General features: G+C 35.1%; 1 protein-coding gene across 1 annotated transcript in view; it reads right to left on the reverse strand.

Moving 5' to 3' along the window:
* The window catches only part of NRK (Nik related kinase), a 133134-nt gene that overhangs the window by 33642 nt on the left and 77089 nt on the right, over positions 1 to 22403 (reverse strand). Inside the window, exons 9-18 of the mRNA XM_023203104.1 lie at positions 21381 to 21435; positions 16689 to 16767; positions 15450 to 15625; positions 13744 to 13807; positions 12161 to 13316; positions 9303 to 9410; positions 6791 to 6858; positions 4927 to 5021; positions 2194 to 2291; positions 784 to 1148 (exon numbers count right to left, since the gene is read on the reverse strand). Of these exons, the coding sequence (XP_023058872.1) occupies positions 784 to 1148; positions 2194 to 2291; positions 4927 to 5021; positions 6791 to 6858; positions 9303 to 9410; positions 12161 to 13316; positions 13744 to 13807; positions 15450 to 15625; positions 16689 to 16767; positions 21381 to 21435 (2264 nt within the window). The remainder of the gene's footprint in view (positions 1 to 783; positions 1149 to 2193; positions 2292 to 4926; positions 5022 to 6790; positions 6859 to 9302; positions 9411 to 12160; positions 13317 to 13743; positions 13808 to 15449; positions 15626 to 16688; positions 16768 to 21380; positions 21436 to 22403) is intronic.

Raw genomic sequence — 22403 nt, forward strand, 5'->3', positions numbered from 1 at the left:
ATGTATCTAGTTTGTATTCATTTCAACATCTGCCTTGATTTTCTAACATTTGTACTGACTGCTTTGCTATAGAACTCCATTGGTCTACTACTCCCACCAAGGAAGTTCAGCAATACAGACCTCATGTCTTGTGGAACTAAGTTATTTAATTGCCAAAAATACTAAGCTTAATAAAATGTGTCAATGCTCTCTTTTTTGCATAGGAAACAAAATTAAACATATGTGCCTGTGATAATTCTAAGAGTAAATTTATTTCATAGTGGAATTCTTGATAGACATTTTTGGTTGGAAAAAATCAAAAGAGCTCTTGGTAATTTCTCCACCAATCAACCAGATAAAGATCATCTTAAATGTATTATATATATGGTGATATCACAAAAGTTTGAGAAATTAATAGCTATGTTTGCAAATACCAAGACTTCATGTTAATGCTTGTTAAGTTACACACTTGCTTTGTTGTCTTTTCTCATACTCAGTATAGTTTTATAGAGTAGGATGATTCAGTGGCAGTAATTTTAATAGAAACATCCAGACAATTCCAGTTATAAATTAATTATAAACTAATAAATACTTGAATGCTTATTTTAAAATACACAAATGACACAAAATTAGATGTTCTGCATTAGAACAATTTAAAATACATTATTGACCATCAAACCATTTACCAAAATGCAAGTGAAATTAAGTCAATCTCTTGGTAATAAATTTTGAAAATAAACCAAAGATGCAAATGGCTCTGCAGTCATAAAACATGGAGAGTATAAGTAATTTTAAAAAACCAACCTTGGACAACTAGGCGCCTCATAATAACTATTATTTACATCATCAACAGACTTATTGTTGTCATCATCATGGTCTTTACAAACATCATTAGCCTGATCAACCTGGTTATCCAAGTCATCATTGCCATTGGTATGATCATAGGTATCTTCATAAGTATCATTAGACTCATCATCATCATCACCATCAGTATCAGCACCGGCATCATAGAGTTCAACATAATCACCATCCTCTTCAGGTGGCTGAACGACAGGTGCAGGAGTTAACCAATCATTCCGGAAGATTTCAGAGAGTGCATTGTAGCCTACCCATTCGTTTGTCAAGTATACAGGGGGTGATATTTTTCCTACTTTAAATCCATCTGGAACCTGTGTGCACAAGAAAGGTTAATGTAGTCTCTAGTAGCCTTTAATTTTCTTCTAGATTGGAAAGTTTCCAAGCTGACAACATTTTGAAATATATTTTAAATTGAAACAAGAATGTTCACTCACTAGATAGAGCCAAAATTTTAGTGAGGATGAGATGTCAAAACCCAAACATCAGACTGTGATTATTAGTGGATCACATAGGGCAAAATAAACTCACTTAAAAAAATTACCCATACTTGTCGGCTCAGGAGTGGACATTTGCTTTTGATGCTGGAGAGAACAGGTGATCTGATGCTCTTAAAAAATGGTAACTTCTCCCTTTTGTTTTATGCCCTGACATTGGGATTAACACACAGCTCTTGAAATTGATATGTTAATTTTCCAGCAATGGTTTTACGTGCCATGGGTTGTCTTAAAGGATCTCAAACACTTCCAAAGTGCGAATTAATCTAAATCCATCTTTTAGGTATGGTATGTATCATTTAACGACTTTTGGGCAATCTGGAAGGGATGTGTGTATGGTAGCATAGAAGTAATTACAAAATTGAAATAGAATAATCTGAAAGCCCATTGCATTAGGACAATTTAAAATCTGCATTAGAACAATTTAAACATGTTCACAAAGAGTTGGAAGATGTTTTATTTATGCAATCAGAGGACACTCTATTTTTTACTAAATGTCTTGTATTTATGCATTGCCTCATCACTCAAGGATTGCTATTAAAAGTTGGACATCTAACACGTACCCCTCAATCTGAGATTAGGTTTTACAAATAGCTTTTTATCACTACTCTCCCAGACATGTTCTAACTGACACAAGAATGTGAAAATAAAATATTCTCTGATTGGTTAAGTGTTTTCCCATTTCAATTTTAATTTCTAAATTTTGTGTTCTGTGTATTCACAAAGCAATGAGAATCTATCTTTAAAATATTAATTAAAAAACTAAACTCTTTAACCTTTCCCTCAAGTGAAGGTGAGAATAAGTCAAAACAAATGAAAAATAAAAAATAATAGACATTAATGTGTTAAGATGGAAACTTACATGGATGTCAACCAGCAACTTCTGATCAATAGTAGAATAAGGTGGTGATGACTGAGACCTCCTTCCAGTCACAGGTCTCTCTTCCTCAGAAGAAGATTCTATGGAATGCCAAAAATACATTAGTAGCAATGGTGATTACAGTCATTGCCTTCATTTGTATAGTGTATCAGTTAAATCCCTTATTTTTTTTCTGTTTTTTTTTTGTGTCATTTTTATGATTCCATTCAGGAAATATGACCTGAAAATTCTCATGGGGCCAGGATCTTAAATTCTCTTTTCAGGGGTATTAGCAGGGGTTCAAGTTTTCTTCCATCTGTAGACCTACATGGCTGCTCTGTTTTCAATATTAAGTGTACACTTGCCAAATATCTCTATCTATGTAAGAAGATACATGGTCCGAATGATAGCCAGGTAGACACATTTTAAAAAAATGTATCAACAGTAGGAAGGGCTGGGAGTACCACTGGCTTCACATACTGACCAGTAGAAAAAAAGCCCAACAGTGTATTTATTAGAAGATGATAGATTAGCCAAAACTCTCAAGAGGAGAGTTCATTCTTCAATCTTAACCCCCACAAATTTCTACCCAAAGATATATCCAGATGTATTTCAATACAGTTGTGGAGTGAACTACTGAAAAGAGATAACACCCCTTTCTATAAAGCTGGGAACCTTTCTATAGCAGCAATGTAAAACAAAACTTTCTGCAGTGATAGAAATTTTCTGTATCTGAACTGTCCATTAACAGTAGTCATTAGTCACCCATGACTACTGAGCATTTGAAATGTGGCCAGTATGCCTGAGAAATTGACTTTTAAATTTTATTTAATTTTCATTTTACTTTTTATTTTAATAGCTACATGTGGCTAGTTGCTACCAAAATGAACAGCTCAATTCTATAGTGTAAATATTTCCATTTAAAATACAAATGTATCTGGTTTGGAGATTAGGTTTTACTTTTGGGTTGTGGTATGGTAAATAACCCCTGTGATTAAAATCCAGTGAGAATATTTAATAGGCTCAAAATCCAGGTCTGGGTGAGTGTACTTAGAAAAAGCTTCACTAAGAGAAAACTCAGTTCCCTGTTTAATGTTTTTGCGTGCGTAGATTTTCAAGATAAATACTATTGTCCCTCTTATTTTCAGTCTTGGTATACATAGCCAAAGTACAGATACTGCAACTCCAAAAGACATATATTTGCAAATACTGCTGTCCTTTGAGAACATTACACTGAACACATGCTAAAATTTGTGCCCCCGTCTTCTGGCACTATTGTACTTGTGTTTTTTTGTTTGTTTGTTTGTTTGTTTTTTTCAGGAAACCATTTTCTTTTAAGTCTATTGGTATGTCAGTAGACCAAATAAGTTCAAGTGACTGCACTAAGATTTTTTTTTTTTTTTTAGCAATGTATTATTTATTTATTTATTTATTTATTTTTTATTTTTTATTATACTTTAAGTTCTAGGGTACATGAAGATTTTGAGACAAATTTGTAGTAAGGTGCTCTGAGATTTCCTCCATGATGAAGCATGTAATTTCATGGGAATATCAAATGGTCTGTGTAGCATAAACAAAAAGAATTTTGGAATTGAAAAGACATTTAGCTATTATCTGCACAGATGCCTTCTCCCTTCTATCAATGTTATGACTGCTTTGGGATCTAATCCAGAATTTCCTTATTTCAAAAATGTCACATGAATAAACCTTAAATTTTTAGTTGTTTGCCCAGTATTAGTAAAATTAGCCATAGTCAAGCCAGAAAGAAAAGACTCTGGGGAAAAATTTTTAAAAGTGTGCTCTTCACTCAGGCTTATTTAATTTTCACAACATAGTGTTTGTGTATGAGAGGACAGTGCTACTTAAAAGAATTCTGCCTTCGTCTGAGTCACTTAAGAAGAATAATGTGTTTCTAAGTTTTGATCTTCAAATACGCACTTTTCAAAAAGTGAAGTACATCTGTATCATTTTTATTATTAACATTTAAAAAAAAACAGTATGCTACATTTTTACATATGACTCAGAGACTCAATCAGCCATTTTTCCCTTGCTTAACTTACCTGGATTGCTTAAAACTGGATAATGCCAGATTGCATGCTCTATGACACAACTTTTGGCTTTGTTTACCCTAATATTTCACAAATCTATAATTCATTTAAATTCTCTCAAAAGCACATCTTAAATAGTTTTTTGAAATTCACATCATGACTTTTGAAGTTATTTTCTATGATTTGATAGATTAATTGTTCATGTATTTTGAGTAAAATCGTCACTCTGTAACATTTAGGGATATTTATGAGATATTGTCCTATTTTGGAGAGGTGAAGTAACCAATTGATACATGAAACACACACTCACAGCCCCTCCATACAATATTCTAATTGCTACCTATAAATTTTAGACTGCTGGAGAGGCCTCTCTCAAGTTCCTTTACCATATTTTTCTTATGTGTTATAGAAACTTAATAAAGTTGACTCCCCCCGCCTCCTTAGACACATTCCTAACTGCTATCCAACAAAAAGAAGAAATTTCAGAAAAATTGTTTTCCATTTCTTAAAGGCCACCACTGACCACCCAATTGCCAAATACAATGGCCTTCAGGTCCTAATCCTACTTGGGCTCCCTGACACTTTTGATTCATTCCTTCTTGAAATTCTTCTTCCTTGACTTCTGAAATATAAATTGTTAAACAGTAGCTCTGTCTTTTGCCCACGGAAATTTTGTGCTTTGAATCACCTGATACTGCCAGCCAATTCTGACGATTTTGCGAACTCCTTTGTCTGATGTCAATGGGCTTCTGAGCTTGTTCCAAAAGAGACCGCTGAAGAACGCTAATGAAAAGACAGAAAAGCATGTGCCATGTCCTAACATTCATAAAGGGAATGTATAACTCAACATAAAGTCCAACAAAAAGTTTTGTTTAAACATATGGGTATATATCAAACTGAAAAAGAAGTATAGCTTAAGTAATCATTTCCAATTTCCATTTTCCCCCAAACTTGCTATTTTGTGTAGAATAGAGTAATGATTTCCAAAATAAGAAAAAATGTTTCCGTAGAGTGTATGTTTCCTTTATATGTATATTAATTTCTAAAAATGTCTATAAGCTTTTAAAGCTAATATTCAGACAATATTTTTACCTGAGTAACACAGCAATAAATATAACCTTATAGTGTATGTGAGTATTTTAACATAATAAACAAGTTACTGCTATGTCATATATTCTATTGTTATTATCCAGATTTTTAAATGCTTGAAATTCATGTTCTTAACGTCCCATTCCTGATTTAAATAGCTACACTGACAGACAAATAGAGCACTTTCATTCTTACTATTCAAATTTAAAGAATATTTAGAGAGTTGCTTTGGACTAGTGCTGCTAAATTTTACAGTTATTTTGGTATTTTTATATGGGAAGGACTTTGGCTATTGATTTAGGCCTGGAACAGACAAAATTTTTTCCATGGCCCCAAATTTCAGGAAAGACTTGAGTTTCATTTAAGTTAACTTCATAAATTCAACTATATTTAAAGGCAATGTATTTGTTAATCATAAATTCAAAATCCTTTTGTAAGGTGAACAACTACTCTGCGTTTAACATCAAGTATGGATTTTCTATATTGGATTTTATTAAAGTCATGTTCCATGACACCAAAACCAACTACTCAAAACTAAACTGCTTTCTTTCCTTTGAGGTCAGATCGACCATGACAATCCATTCATTGAGTGCAGAGAAAAAGAAAGTTCCCAGTCTTGCTTTACAATTTTTCAAGATTTCTGCACTCCAGTTAAATCTGAAGACATAATTGTGTGTGGCTTTTAAAGTAATGAAGCAGGAAAATACATACTATATAACATTAACTGTATGCCATTTGACCATACTGTCCAATATCTTGAATATAGTGAGTGTTCAATAAATATTTACTAATTGAATCAATATAGGCTAAGTTCTCTCTATTGTGAGTTGGGGCTGGAGAGGGTGTGATTTTCTTTAAAAATCTACCTTAAAATTTGGTTTTCAAATATAACAGAATGCACACAATATCTAAAATATGGAATGTGATCTTTGAAAATTACTGAAGATCAATATTACAAAGATTAAAAAATACAGTGGTGTCAATATTATATATGATATTTTATTTATATAATGTTGAGTTTTAGATTTGATTTTGACTATAGGACATTTTTAGGCTTACCCATTCTGTGGCATTAGCTTCTGAAGTTAAAGATAATTGGTGTGTGTGTTTTATCATGCAGCACATGTATGAAAATTCACTTGAAATTTCATATCTTTTTATCATCGACTACTAATTGAATACTCTCAAAGTATTTATTATTATTGTTTCTTTTTAAAATTGTGATTCTTGCCATCTATTTATCAAACTAAATATCACAGACACTGCAGTATGACCAAATATAAAAGATATAGGTAATGGATCATTGCAGTTAAGGTTTTAAATGTGGGCCAAGAAAGTCAATGGTGATGATGTTGTCACGGATATTTTAGTTGACTTCACAAAATGTAGTATCAATGAAATAATTTTTAATATTCCATTTGATAATTATGAATAATTTTAATATAGAAATCAAAGACACATACCTTGAAGAGAATTCGACATGATGTGCATGATCCTGGTTGTTAGGCACAGAAGGGGATCTCTCTTGAACCTTAAAGACACAATGCAATACTTCAGTAGAATTCTTGATCATAAGTTGTTCTGAGCTGTTAGTTTGTGGAAAAATGCCTGTTTTCATATATATTTTCCTAAAATCTAACATAAAATATATTTTTAATAAATAGATTCTATTTTATAATTACTTATAACATTAGACTTGCTTAACCATAATTTCTGATGGTATATTTGATCTTTAGTATAGGAACAGATTCTGGAGCTCATATAATCAAAACCTTAATTTATTGTTGAGGAATCTGTAGCCTAAAGAGGAAAAATGACTTTTCTAAGAATTTTATGTCAAGTCAAGGGAACATCTAAAATCAGAATGCAGGTCTCCCAACTTCTAATTTAATGTTCTTTCCATGTTATCACATTGTTTTTTATATAAAGTTTAAACTTCTCACTCACAATTTAAGTTCTAATTCTTACACACTCCTCCTTTTATGCTAACCCTAGATTTTCCAACAGTTGTCACACACACATACATACATTTCATTAAAATCTCTCTAGTCAAAACTGTCCCATCTTTAAGAAAGTATGTATTTCTGCTTTACAATTTGACTGTACTATCATAATTAGTGTTCCAAGTACTGTTTCAACTCTAATTAGATTAATCTGCATTTTACTAATCGTACAATCATTGAATATAGCCAAATACTCAAGAAAGGGTGCATATAATAAGCCAGCTTCCATCAATGGGGGAATTTTACTTTCTGCCAACATTGGTAGACAGGGCCAGGGAATGTTGTCTTGCCTCACTAAGTCTTGTATCACCAGGTTTCTACTCAAAGAAGTTTCAGCTGCCCAAAACATAGGTCATTCTGACATGCAATAAGGCAGTCATACTAGATTCTTTAAAAAGGAAATTTAAGTGTGTTACTTTTTTAATCTAGCATATTCGTGCTGACAAACTCATTCTATACTTTCTAGAAACTAGAGTAGCCTTAGTACATTATTTTTTCTTTATGAAGTGACTTATCAAGGCTCTCTCTACACTCTGAGAGACAGGTAGGTAAGGGTAAGCATCTGCCTATTTTTTTTCCACTTTCAATTGATATAATTGGTATCATATGACCCAGTCTGGGACTTTTGGTATATGAAGCTGATATTTGGAAGTTTACTGACACTACTATTAATCTACAAAAAGATTGTTTTAGATGGCTGGCTATTAGGAATATTGCCTATGATGATGATGCTACCTTGTCTAAACAAGAAAACCTACAACTCTGGCCTCACCAATATATGTACTAAATAGGATACTACAAACATAGTCATGAAAACAGAAGTCAAAGTGGACACTAGGACTAACTTGATTATTCTTATAATTGTAAAACAAAACAAAACAAAACACAGATTAAATGACCCAGACCCTGTCACAAACTGCATCCCAGACCAGAGCTAATCAAGGAAAAATATTTGTGTGTTTGTGTTACAAACTGAAACTGCCAGCATTTTTCATGTACAATATTTTTGCTTAAAGAAAGACTGACAAATTGTGATTATTAAAACTCTGGGTATTTGGTAGACATTTTATTTTTAATGAATAAAGTAAGCCTGTCAAGTTAAGGGGAAAAAACAGATGCTACAATTTAGCAATGATAAAATTTGAGCTTGCAAAGGAAAATTAGAATTTTCAAACATATCTGCCACCAAGCATTTGACAACTTAACAATATTCAGTAACTTTTATGATGTACTTGATGGTAACATTAACAAATGCTGTTTTTTGATATTGTATAATGAAACATGTAAATGTCTAGGAAGATCTACATACAAAGTGGACTAATATTTTCCAGATGACCAATGCATGAAGTTAAAAATCATGCATAAAACAAAACATCTATTTATAGCATAAGATAGACAAATTGAGTTTTATTATTAACTGAATATACAACATTTCATTGATATGGTTTTAGATTCCACTTCTCTAGTTTTGGTATATTATTCAATAATTTACTCAATTATCTAAACAATCTATGAAAATTGTCCCTTTCCAACTACCTATGTGAGAGAAGCTAGCTTTTTTCGTATACTTCAACCAAAACAACACATGGCAACAGATTGAATGCAGAAGCACATGTGAGAATCCAGCTGTCTTTCATTAAGCAAGATAGATTTAAGAGACTTACAAAAATGTAAAACAATGTCAATCTCTCTAAAATTTTGTTTTCGGAAAATACAGGTTTTTCATTAAAAATGTGTTTCTTATGTTAACATGTAGTAGTTTCATTACTTTTAAATGAATTAATATTTCAAATGTTTTTCAGTTTTAACTTTTAATAAATTAAATATTATATGACACAATCCATGTAGTAAATGAAAGCTTTTTGAGGTCCTCATTGTTTAAGAGTATAAAGGGACACTGAGACCAAAAAGCTTAAGAACCACTGTTCTAGGTTCTTACTAATGTCATAACAACTCATGTTGAAAAATTTACCTCAATTTTTTTAGGATTTGAAATGTGTGGCTGCAATGGCTCCATTTGCACTTCAGCCTGAATCGAATGAAATGCTTCATCATTGTCTGATGATTCATCTTCTTTGTCCTTTGAAATAAGAAGGAAAGTAACTGTTTTAATTGTTGTTAAAATGCAAGTGATAGGAACAATTTCATCATCTTAATGCTGAGTTGTTCATATGTATTATATAATATATAATTTAAAACAATACACAATTTAAAAGAACAATATCCAAATACTAAAAATGATTTAAACCAGTAGTTTCTAATAGTGTTTGGTTCTGGATCCCTTTCAGAATCTGAGAAATGCTATAGACTGTCCACAGAAAATTGCATATAGACACGCCTATTATATATATTTTCTGGTGGATTGCTGACCTCCTGAAGTTCATCTACAAGGTCCAGGTTAAGAATCTGTGGCCTAAAACTTGATTAACTCATAACACCAAACTTACTGTCACATTTAGCAAGCTATTATAACTTCAGAGTTTGGTCTTCCTGAGCATTGGAAGATCTTTCTCCCTAATTGAGCTCTAGGAGTTTAGGAAACTGTTTTCCCCTTTAATCCAATCAATATTATCTCTTCAACTGAAAGATTAATAAAAATGCATTTTTTTTTTTTTTGTTTCTTCTTGGTGACTTAAAGCACCCACCTACGTCTCTCAACTCTAATAAAATTTCAGGTATTATGAAAGATCTGTGACTTCAACTATATTATCATTAATTTTCTTTTCCTTTATATTTTCTTCAATGACCACATGTAAAGATATAAATGCTTGTACAAGAGCCTAGAGTCATGAGATTGGTAACTATTATTTATTGACTTTTAAAAATTTTAGAATGGCTTTCAACATGTATGTTTAAAACAATAAATGACAATAAGTATGTGCCATGCTGGTATCACTGAATCTTTCAGAGATCAATGAAAGTCTTATTCATAAATGTGAAACCCATTAGATCTAATTGATTACTAGGGCTCATCGAGAATAATCATTAGCGTTTTAGATGAGCTAGTTTTTGCCAAATGTCACCATTCCAGACTTAAACCTCCCCTTTCTCCATCTAGTTTCTTGCTCTTTATAGTTCCCTTTTTCTATGAGAGCTAGACATCCATTTTCCCTTTTGGGCCTTGCTTCTCTTGCTGCTCCTACCTTTTCTCATGTTAAACATGTCAACAAATTAGCATTTGTTTAATTGGCTCAATGTGCACAAACTCAAAGAATTTCTTATGTAGATACTCAGATAAAATTCATTTGTAATTACTGCAACGATTATTATTAGGTAAATAGATATGGATAAAAGCATATAAGTTAGGATCATCACAATGATTCCTTTTACACAAATGGATGTGGGGAGTATTAGAAAACAACTGCTCCCCTAATCTTATCTAACCTCATTAATTTGTTATCAAGCCCATAATTCTTCATTATCAGTTTAGACCTACCAGATTAAATTCAATAGCTCCAGGAAAATCATATTCACTTTTTATTAAATGATTTTTGAAACAATTACGTTTTAGTGACTGTTCCTAGATAAAATGGAGTTTGACATACTATATTCCACATTTCTAAAGGGTACAGATGAAACCACCCTTATTAATTTATAAAATTAATCACAGAAGAAGAGAGGGGAGGAAAAAAATATACCAAGTTTGCAGCACGTTTAGCATTAATCTTTAGGTCAGCTTGCTCTCTGACCTCCTTCCTCAATAGATGTTTGTTGCCTATTTTCCTAGAATCACGTAGACCTTGTTGCAACATCATCATTCCCCTTAACTGCTCTGTAGATAACAACTTGAACATTATGAAATGTTGTTTTCCCTTCGAGATATTTTTTCAGGTCTTGCATACCAGTGAAACTATTGTCAATCAACTGGTTTGAAGGACCCCACTGACGCCAATTGGTCTGAAGGACCCCACAAGAGGCTGACTCACCAAAAAATGCAGTTTCCACATCCCGATGATTTCAAGGACCATCAACCTTACCCTGACCAATCAACAACTTCAATTATCCAGCACCTCACCCTCTACAATCCCCTTAAAAACGTCAACCCAGACCTCCTCCAGGAGATGGATTTGAGGGTCTCCTCCCCACCTCCTCACTCCATGCCCTGCTGATCATTAAACTCTTCTCCTGCTGTATCCCTGATGCATGTGTACTTGGTCTGTTCCTATGCAGTGGGCATATGAACCTGTTGGTCTTATAACACAGAGAATAATTTGTAAATTGTTTCATGTTCTGTGAGGCCACATGATTGATTAATTATGTAAAACGGGCAGCACATTAGTGAAACAAGTCATAAATATGGTAACCATATACAAAATATTTTGGAAACTGCTTTGCCTTCTCATTTTAACCTTGATTTAAACATCCTGTAGTACAAAAATGAGTGTAATTCACTCAGTTAGTATAGTTCAGCATTCTATTGGAAAAAAGAATAAACTAACTTAAAGGTTAGAGTAACAAAAGCAAATTTTGTTTTGTGCTTATTTTTGATGAGCTGTCTTTGAAATTTTAAGTTATGAAAGTAATTTTTAAAGATCCAAAATAGTAATTTTAAATGTGCATTTGTTGACACTTGATTGGATAAAGAATAATAGACAGAAAACTAATAATTAAAGCTATATTTCAGTAGAGATATTGAAAAATATTTTTCTCATATTTAGTCACAATTATCTAGAAATTTCAGGAAAATTTATTTGAAGTACAAATTATTTATCTTCTGTGGAACACAAGGAATATTTATTTCATTTGGTTTTACTGAGAAAAATCATCAGCATGAGCTATCACATTTTCTCCTCATTTTTGACTCAGAGTAAAAATATCAAAAATTCTTACTTTATCAACTTGTCTCAATTCTTCCTCATGCTGATTAAAGATATCTTCCCATCTGTGTTGGCGCCTTCGCCTGCGGGCTTCTAAATCTGAGAGTTCAAGCTCTTCAGGTCTCCGTGATGACTTTGCCCTGAACCTCTTTGGCGATAGTCTTTTTGCCAGTGCTTGCCGCAGAGTAGAAACTTTAGATTTTTTCTCCCGTGCCTGTTCTGGTTGTGAGTAAAACCTATTTGATGACAGATTTTCCATCAGGGTTTGCAACGGACCAAGTGGCTTTGAGTTATTTGAGTTTGGTGCTCGAAGCAAGTCTTTTGATAGTCCCTCTATCAGTGCTTGAACTGAGCCAATTGCCTGTGGGGGTTCTAGTGTCCAAGCCTGTGCCTGAGGTGATCTTTCAGTTTGACCCTCTACTGGAATGAGCACCTGAGTATCCAAATGTAGTGGCAGCAGCACATGGTGATCCTGTGATAGCAGGGGCAGGAATACCTGTGCATTTACTCGTAATGACTCAGGTTCCTCTGCCTCAGTCTCTGCCTGTGCAGGCTCGGCAGCCTGTTCCCCTACCTCTGGCTGTTCAGGTTCCTGGTTCTGCCCCAGCTCTTGTTCAGGCACCTGGTCGTGCCTCTGCTGTTGTTCAGGGGTCTGGCCCTGCCTTTGTTGTTCGGGTACCTGATCTTGACCCTGAAATTCCTCTGGTACGTGGTCCAGATCTTGTGGTTCTGATGTCTGGGTCTGGGCCTGCAGCTTTTTGGATACCTGGGCCTGTACCTGCCAAAGCCTAGGTGCCCTAACCTGTGCCTGTAGTGGCATGAGCACCCTGGCTGCCCTCCGTAGTCGTGGAGGTGCCTTAATCTGCATTTGTAGAGGTTTAGAGGCCTTAGCTTTCACCTGAGCCTGTAGTGGCATGAACACCCGAGCTGCCCCTTGTAGTCGTTGAGGTGCCTGAGCCTGCCCCTTTAGAGGCCTAGGTGCACTGTCCAGGGCCTGCAGTGGCATGAATACCCTGGCTGCTCCCTGTAGCTGCTGAAGTGCCTGGACCTGTGGCTCTTCTCGATCAGGAAGCCACCTTGGCTGAGAGGGTTCTCCATGCAGGACTCTAAGTGGTCTGCATCTGCTGCTGGTTGGCAATCTCAGAAGCTCATGAGTGCAAGAGGGTCCTCTAAAATAAACACACAAATTATTGGCATACAATTAGAATTTTTAGTGGAATGGAGCCATTCAGGGACATTGTTTTTACTTTAAAAGATGGACATTTTCTGCAATGAAGATATCTTCAGTAAACCTTTCCGAAATCATTCCCTTAATGTCTGAAATATTCTGCAGGTAACATTTGTATTACTAATGTATTCAATTATTAATGAAATCTGATATCTACTTGATCATTCACTTGCCAGATATTAAGGAGTCTTTGGGGAGTAATAAAGAATTCTCCTCACATTTTCACTCAATATCTCTTAAAAACAGAGATTTGTTATTTGTTGTATCAGAAAGAATCAAGTCTTTCTGAGTCAAAGGCAACAGTATGGAATCAACTGCCTTATTTGAATTGCTATCATCAAATTATATATGCAATTTGTGGAACGCACCTGAATCTTCTCATGGTGTACTGTTCCTTAATAGCTTCTTCTCTTTCAAAGATCAAAGGTATTCCTTTTTTTATGAAAGAGAAAAACATAATGCATAAACAGTCAGCAGATAAGCATGTTATCCACTTTAGTCACGTTGTTCCCTCTGCTTCTCAGGATGTGGAGTGAATTACAAGGGCAAGAAGGTAGCCCTTCAAACGTACTTGGTTTGTGATGTAGACCATATTCTAGTTTCTAGGCCCACTTTTGCAGCACAATATAGCTATTGCATGCAGATTAATTTCTCTGAACAGAGAAAAGAAAATTTGGCAATCTGATTTCTGCAATTCTAAAGAGAAAGAAGAGAGAATGGGACAAAGGGAGAATGAGACAAGAGAAACTCTAAATAATGGTGAGCATAACTTAAAGCTGTGGGCTCTAGATGTAAGGACTTTATGGCTTGAAACTGATATTTGGTCTTTTCAATGAGAAGGCAAATTCTTAATTCTGTGTTTTACACTAAACACATTGAAAACTTTTAGCTTCTTTCGTATCAGCTGTACTACGACTACTGAAATATAGACGCTTACAAACAAGAGTTTTCTTTGAATTTCCTGTATTAAAATGTTTAAAGCAACTATATTTATATCTTTAGCGTAACTTCCATATACATGGAACTTTTCCTACAGGTAACATTTCGAAAATTTTGCAACTCTGGAAATTAGCAAATTACCAAGTAGATGTGTGGTTTTCCTGAACCCATTTGAAACTGGCTGGCCTCTGTAATGTTGGTTCAAGAACTTCATTACCACAGGCAAATAAATTAACTTGTTGCTCCTTGCCTCAAAACATGATACATGTACAGATACAACAAGCCCCAGTGCAGTCAATCCCACAGCTGATCTGAGGATGCCTGCTTTTACAAGTTTTCCCTTTTACATTCCATTGTTACTCTCAACTCTGCCTATGGTCCGCAAAATCAAATGTGGAATATGTAACATAACATATAAAGTTAGAACTTCCCAGGGGCTTCTTCTGGACTTGGTGAAAATCCATTCAGGCACCTTTGTTTTTATTTTTATTTTTTTTTGAGGCAGCATCTTGTTCTGTCACCCGGGTTGGAGTGCAGTGGCACAATCTTGGCTCACTGCAAATCCTGCCATTTTTAATAGAAGTTCACTTTTATTAATAGACAGAAGTTTATGTTTATTTGTATAAATTAGTTCCTTTAATTATATTTTATATTTGGATTTAGTACATAAAACAAGCTTTATATGGTGCACAAATACTACTTCAAAATTAGCAGTCAATAAATGGTTAATTACAAATCCATTTATCTCTTGTAGAGTCAAAATGTCGGCTAAAAAAACAGTAAGATATACTTTTTTAACCTTTTATCTTTTATTTATTTTATTTAGTTACTTAAAATTGGCATATCACAAAATTTTATTGGATGCTTTCAAGGTCTTCGTAAATATGAACATTTGTCAGGTGAAACTGGCAAGAATTAGTAACTATACACACACAGACACACACACGCATACACACACACGCATGTAAGAAATAATCAAATAAGAGCACATGGCATATTAATGGAAAAACTAAATATCAAAGGCCTCAGAAGTTTTCCTTTCAATCTAATTCTTAAACAAATATTTTTTCCTGGAAACAATACATGAATAAACTCTGAATATTCATTTCATAAAATAAAACTTCACAAATTCTACCTTTTTTCTGTCTTTTTTTAATGATTCCAGTAAGATGCCTCGTTAATGACTCAACAACATGTCGTTCATTTTTTATTTCCCGAACAAATGGGTGATGAAGCATGTTTGCAGAAGTAGGACGAAACAGGAAATTTTTTATCGTACACTTTTCCATGAAATTGTGGAACTTACGGGACCTAAAAAATGAGTCAAAGAGAGAAAAAATGTGTTCTCAGGCCTGCCAGACCTCTTCCCACCACCACCCACATGCCTCTCTGAAAATCATATTTGGAGAGAGTTGCCTTTAGGTATTATTGTCTTTTCAATTGACAAATATCCTGCAGTTTGGCAACACACATTATAAAGTGAGGCCATTTAGACCTCAGAAAAAGAAGCAAGAGTAGTCAATAGCATATTCCATCTAAATTACAGTAGAAATTTCAATGAGTTAACTGTATGTACCTGGTAAAAACTCAAGTGCAGATATGATGATTAAATAGTTAATGTGATATATGAGTCTGCAAGACTAGATTGATCGGCCCATAGCAGTCATACTCTGTATTTTTCATTTGACTATATGCAGTTTTAACTACAGAGGAATGAATATAATGATCTAAAAAGAGGGTGCTAAAAGCACCAGGACTAACTAATCTTGTAAAATGACCCATGAAAATAGATGTGGCCATAAAAACTGAATCCATGGAAAGGGTTAAATTGAATTTCAATGCAGAATGTTAGCAATCAAATCACAGTCACCACTTCTACCAGGGAAAGCAATAAAAACTAATAATAAACAAAAGTTTCAGGTACAAGATCAACAAGCTTCAGAGAGAAGTACTCCCAAGTTTAGCTGGCATGTAAGTACCCTGGGAGAACAAGTCTTCTGCTCTAGGTCTGTGTGTGTTTAGTTTAAAGGACTAATCAACAGGGCTGCATATAACTGACTGCCTATATAAGCACCACAAGAAACTTCACAAATAGTTGCCAACAGTTCATCCTATTACTGGGGAAACAACTGAATATGCCCATTAATGGCAGTACAGTAATATCATCAAAAAATACTATAGAGGATATTACTTATTGGCTAGCTACCTCTTAATGAAAACTGGTCATTTAGACCTCCCGGTTAAGATATTAGATTTTAAGAAATATTGTCCAACAAGGATGGTGGAGCAGGACTGACCAAATGAATTAAAACTTCTTTGCTAACATAAAAATGTCAAGTCAATGTAATTAGGAGATCAAGACATTCATCTTTACCATCCGCTGGATTTGACTGTGGGAGCAGATTCACGCAAAATAACGAAGAGAGCTTCCAAGGGTTGAAGGTTACACAGAGCTGCAAAGGGAAATAGATAAATTTAGAAAGAATGAGAAGGGTAACTAAAGAACGCACTCCTCATTCCAGAGGGCATTCTCAGTGATCTTTCACATATTATGTTGAGTAAACACTAAGGGACAAATAGATACAAAGGAATGTATTTCAAAAGAGAAAGAAAAACTTGTTTTAACGCAATGTTGCAATATATAAGATTCTCAAGTTTCACTACCACCAAGTCGGATAAACTAAGAGTAAACTAGACAAAATATTTGAAATGTATAGTTGATAATTTACATCTAGAAAAGTTAACTGAAAGTGAAACAAGCACACCTCTATGTTTTTGTATTGCAGGTATTTAGTTATAAAATTGGAATATGCAATTATAGACTGAAAAATTCAACCAAACTACTAGCTTAGTACAATAATATATAAAGAAAAATGATTTAGTAGTCTAGAAAGCTTAGAAGAATCTGTTTTGGAAGCTGAGAGTTCTAGAAAAAAAATAGGTATAGTGCAACTGTTAAGAATACACCCCCTAGAGTAAGAATATCTGGGTTCAAACCTAGCTCTACCTTTGTGACTTTGGGCAAATTACTTAATCTATCTGTATCTTGGTTTCTTCATCTGAAAAACAGGAAATGTAGCAAGAGGAATCCCTTCAAAGAATTGTCATGAGGATTAATTAGCAACTTACAAGTAAAATTGTCTTTACCTCGTAAACATATACACCTACTATGGATGCACAAACATTTTTAAAATAATTTTAAAAATCCCCCTCAAAAGTATCTGACATGTAGTAGATGCTAAATAAATATCAGCTATTGATATTATAACAAAGATGTTGACTCTATGGCACTTTGAGACTGTGCCAAATTACTGGGCTTTCATTCTCTGTTTCATACACACAGGCATAAAAATAAAAACCTATTCCAATACGTGCTATATAAATTAATTACTTCATTGGTTTGGGAATTTTGGTTTTTCCTATAAGTGTTTAAATATGCCTCACTTTACTTATTTCCTCTTGCGTTTTGATTAAAGAAAGTTGGCAGTGCAAAAAAATCCCCAGTGGAGAGCCATACTGTCAATTTCATCTAACATTACAAGTGTGTCATTCTTGTGAGGATAATTTGATATTAATGATTCTTGATAGAGCCATCCTTTCTCTCCCGAAACGCATCCTCAGAAAAACCTAAAGTGACAAACTGGCCTTTCATAGTAGTAGACAACAACTCCACAGAGTGATTTTATTAGGGCTATACAAAGGCAGTTAAGGGCCAAGCTTTGTTTTCAATTACATGGGTATAAATTAATAGAAGGTGCATTTTTATAATTGAGACAGAATTAGCTCGAAGCACAAAATATCAGGATCATATTCAACCCTTTTTATTCTTTTACTATGTCCAATCAGTCTCCAGGTTCTCTCCTTTAAACTTATTGTAAGTGAGTTTGTACAATATTAAACAGTTGTCATTTATTAACATCTGAGCAACAGTCAGTCCACTGACAACATCTTCAGGGGTCAAGAGCTAGGACACAGACTAGGTAAGTTTTCTTTAACGGAAAGGAAAAGTTCACAAAGGAAGGGAGCATAGGGTGGGTACAAGAGCTATGTAAACAGTAGCTGTTTATGGTTTCCTATATAGTCTAATTTCAGTAATGTCAGTAACTGCCCCCTCCAACCCATATCTCATAACACTACCTAAATGTTCATCATTAGAGGCTCATTCCTTTGAAATAGCAAGCTTCTCTTAAAAATCACATTATCTCTTGAAGGATCGGACACATATTAAACTGGGCTTAGTTTGAATTAGGTTAAATAACGTGGTTTATTCTTAACACATGTTGAGATCTGAGGGAATCTTCTGAATATTGAAGGAATAGGCCTATTGATGGGACAGGGATAGATTTGAGCCACAATGCACTCAGGTAAAGATAGATATGGGGTATGAGAGAGCCACACTACAAGGAATAGAAGTAGGACTATAAAGAAGCAACATTGAGGATATTTAAAATGATCTACAATATCAAGGAGAATTCAAAATAGGGGAAAATATGGTCCGGGTTAAGGCAAGTTGACCAGTGTACAGCTTTACCAAGAAAGGGGTGTCAGGGTTAACTGTTGATCCTATCCCGCTTCTCCTCCAGGCACAGATGATCTTTTCTATAAAAGATAGAGACTAAAAACTACATCTATTCAAAATTAGGCTTTGATACTCTGATGTTTGGATGATTATTATAAATGTTCTGGCCTCGGTTTAAAGGTCCCCATATTATTTGAATTTCTACCCAGAACCTAGGGACTGAAGGGGTTCCTGGTTTACAAGTGTCCAGTTCTCTCTTTCTCGAGCCACTACAACAGTGGTCCCCAAACTTTTTGGCACCAGGGACTAGTTTCGTGGAAGACAATTTTTCCATGGACCTAGGGGTAGGGGGTTGGTTTTGGGATGAAACTGTTCCACCTCAGAACAGCAGGCATGAGTTGGATTCTCATAAGAAATGCACCACCTAGATCCCTTGTGTGCTCAATTCACAATAGGGTTCCCACTCCTAGAAGAATCTAATGCTGTTGCTGATCTGACAGGAGGCAGAGCTCAGGTGGTAATGCTTGCTCACTTGCTCGCTGCTCACCTCCTGCTGTGTGGCCCAGAGGTTGGGGACACATGCCCTATGGCATCCTGTCAGGGAGAAGTTATTCTTTCTTTCTCTTTACTTCTCTGGAAAAGACTCACCAAAGGAAGACCAAAGGAAGAGAATTTTGTTACCTGGAACTCAGAGGATATTATCAGATAATTGGTACTTTGGAAGGCCATCCCTTATGATGGCCTTTCCATGGAAAAAATAATTATAATCTGGAGGATTTCTGCAGTTAAACTGATGACAATTATTTCCACACAAAATTAATATTCCAGGCAATAAAGGACACTGATAAAAGAGAAATGTTTTAGTAGGGAGGCTATTTAGGGCTGCTCTCGACCAAAGTTGTACTATTCCAATTACTGATCCAGGCAGGACAGCCCTATTTTTTTCTCTTTGTGAGTTCCAAATCTCCTGGCCTTCACTTATCTTTTTTAAGAAGCTTGCCATTTGTGTAATCTGTGCAAAACTCCTTCTCTGCACTCCTGTGAGTTTGCTCACCAATACTTTTTCCCATAACAATATTTCGGAATGAAAAAAAATTAAAACAAACAAAGGTGACCCAGGAAGTACAAACTGCAAAATATAGAAAGTTGGTTTTCCGAAAAGGCATGGTGAGGAGCATTCAGAAACAATGGAAAAAAGATGCTACTCAATGCAGGCATGTATCCTAACCAAATCCATGCATCATCAATACTAATATGAAATATTAGTTGCTGCTGCTCAATTTAACATAATCTAAGTATGTTTCTAAAACAGAAATAATCAGGAGATGATGAGGAATAGTCCACATCCCCTCAGTATCATTTCAATTTTATGTGTGTGTCATATGTAATCTTCTTACATTTTAACATTTTCCATTATTAATTTTTTATTCACCCAACTTAGGTACTTTGCTGATTTGGGGGCACTATAATACAGGCAGAAGTAACATGATCTCCACAGGTGTCCTAGCTTTATCCCAGCCCCTCTTTGATATTCCAAGGGATATCAGGAATTTTCAACAATTATGTTACTGTTATTTCTATTTCTTGAAATTCCTCTCACTGGCCTTGAAACAAAATGCTAAGATCATTCAAGCTCATAAAGCTTGATGGGTGGACATTTTGCAGATAGAGCATATAAGAACATGTGAAACTATAGGATCTGCTTTGGAGAGGGGAAAGCAAAGCAACCCTCCCCATACCCCAGAAGGCATTACTTTACACTTCTCATCCAACAATACCAGAGATGCACTGTCATTTATACTTTTGGATTTCAGGTACTAAGGACAGCAAATATGCTATGCTCTGGAGTCACACATTAGATAGTTATCAATCACTTACACCCAAGTTTACATTCCGTTTTTACTTTCCTATCAGAAAGCAGTGCCTTGAGAGAACAGGATGCTAACAGGTCATTTAAATAATGGGGAGGTAGAGAAAACAAGATGAAATGGGCACTGAGGCAGCTGAAAGGAGTAAAGAGGGCACCAAAGGTAAGCTGACTTGACTCCAAAGGAAAAAAAAAAACAGGCTTACTTCCTGGTATTGCTGAAGATTAGCTCCATTTCAATGAAATGCTGGAGAATTTTCTCAACTATCACAGCCTGAGGCAGTAGCAGTGTGTGACTGTAAATGTTCTGGAATCTAAATATTCCACCAGGAAATATAGACTGGAATGCCAAACAGAATCCTTACTCTGGTTGCCTAGGATTGTCAGGACCAAATACTACTGAGACTAAACTGAAACAACACTCAATCTAAAATAAGATATCATAAGAAAGAAAAGCACAAGCTGATTTATACACCGACATCTAGCTATCCTGAAGAAAGCATTTGGTAATCACTGAAAAGGCCACCATTGGTAGTTTGGCACATAGTATGACACCTATGTGGCCAGTGAAAGCTGAGTGGTACAAGTGACAATCTCATCTTCTTCCACAGAGAGACATTTGTACAATTTGTACAGTACATTTCCCTAATCTCTAACAAATATCAAACATTTTTACTCACGAGGGGCTCCTTCAGCCATTTCAATGGCAGTAATTCCTACAGACCACACATCACTCTGCAAAGAAAAAGATGACAAAAAAGTCACTTAAAAATAGGAAATTGGTAGTATTTAGAATGTCAAAACAGTGTTTAGCTGGGAATGTGGATGTCAATGCCAGAGCCCTTTTATGGGTTTCCTATAATGAAGCTTCATTACAGAGTGACATTATAGGAAGGCATAATCTGAGCTTGTGATCAGCCAGTACCTCACTGCACAACAGGTTAATAGGGAATGGGGTTAAGCACAAGGAAAGTTCATCTTGGATGCATTGCTATTATTGCTTTACCTGAAATACCAAAATAAACTTGTCATAAAGACATTTTATTACATAGACCCACAAGTTGTATCATCTTGGGCAAATGTTTTAACTCCCTGTGCCTTAATTCCACTTTATGTAAAATGCTGATAATAGGCCGGGCGCGGTGGCTCACGCCTGTAATCCCAGCACTTTGGGAGGCCAAGGCGGGCGGATCACAAGGTCAGGAGATCGAGACCATGGTGAAACCCCGTTTCTACTAAAAATACAAAAAATTAGCTGGGCGCGGTGGGAGGCACCTGTAGTCCCAGCTACTCAGGAGGCTGAGACAGGAGAATGGCGTGAACCCGGGAGGCGGAGCTTGCAGTGAGCTGAGATCGCGCCACTGCACTCCAGCCTGGGCGACAGAGCCAGACTCAATCTCAAAAAAAAAAAAAAAAAAAAAAAAAATGCTGATAATAATAGCATACACTTACATAGGACTGATATGTGTGTGTGTGTGTGTGTGTGTGTGTACTTCAGCAGTTCCTGGAATATACTAAACTAAGGCTAGAATTATAATAAGACTAGAAAATTATCTTCACTACCAACTATTTAGTATTATTTTTCTTCAGATTGTGGAAAGGGCACAGTGCTAGAGATACACTGGCTGGCTAAATCACTCCTAAACAGGTTTTCTGAATTCTTTTTATTTTTTATTTTTTCCCTTGAGACAGAGTCTCCCTCT

Source organism: Piliocolobus tephrosceles, chromosome 12, assembly GCF_002776525.5.
Source record: "Piliocolobus tephrosceles isolate RC106 chromosome 12, ASM277652v3, whole genome shotgun sequence".
Lineage (NCBI taxonomy): Eukaryota > Metazoa > Chordata > Mammalia > Primates > Cercopithecidae > Piliocolobus > Piliocolobus tephrosceles.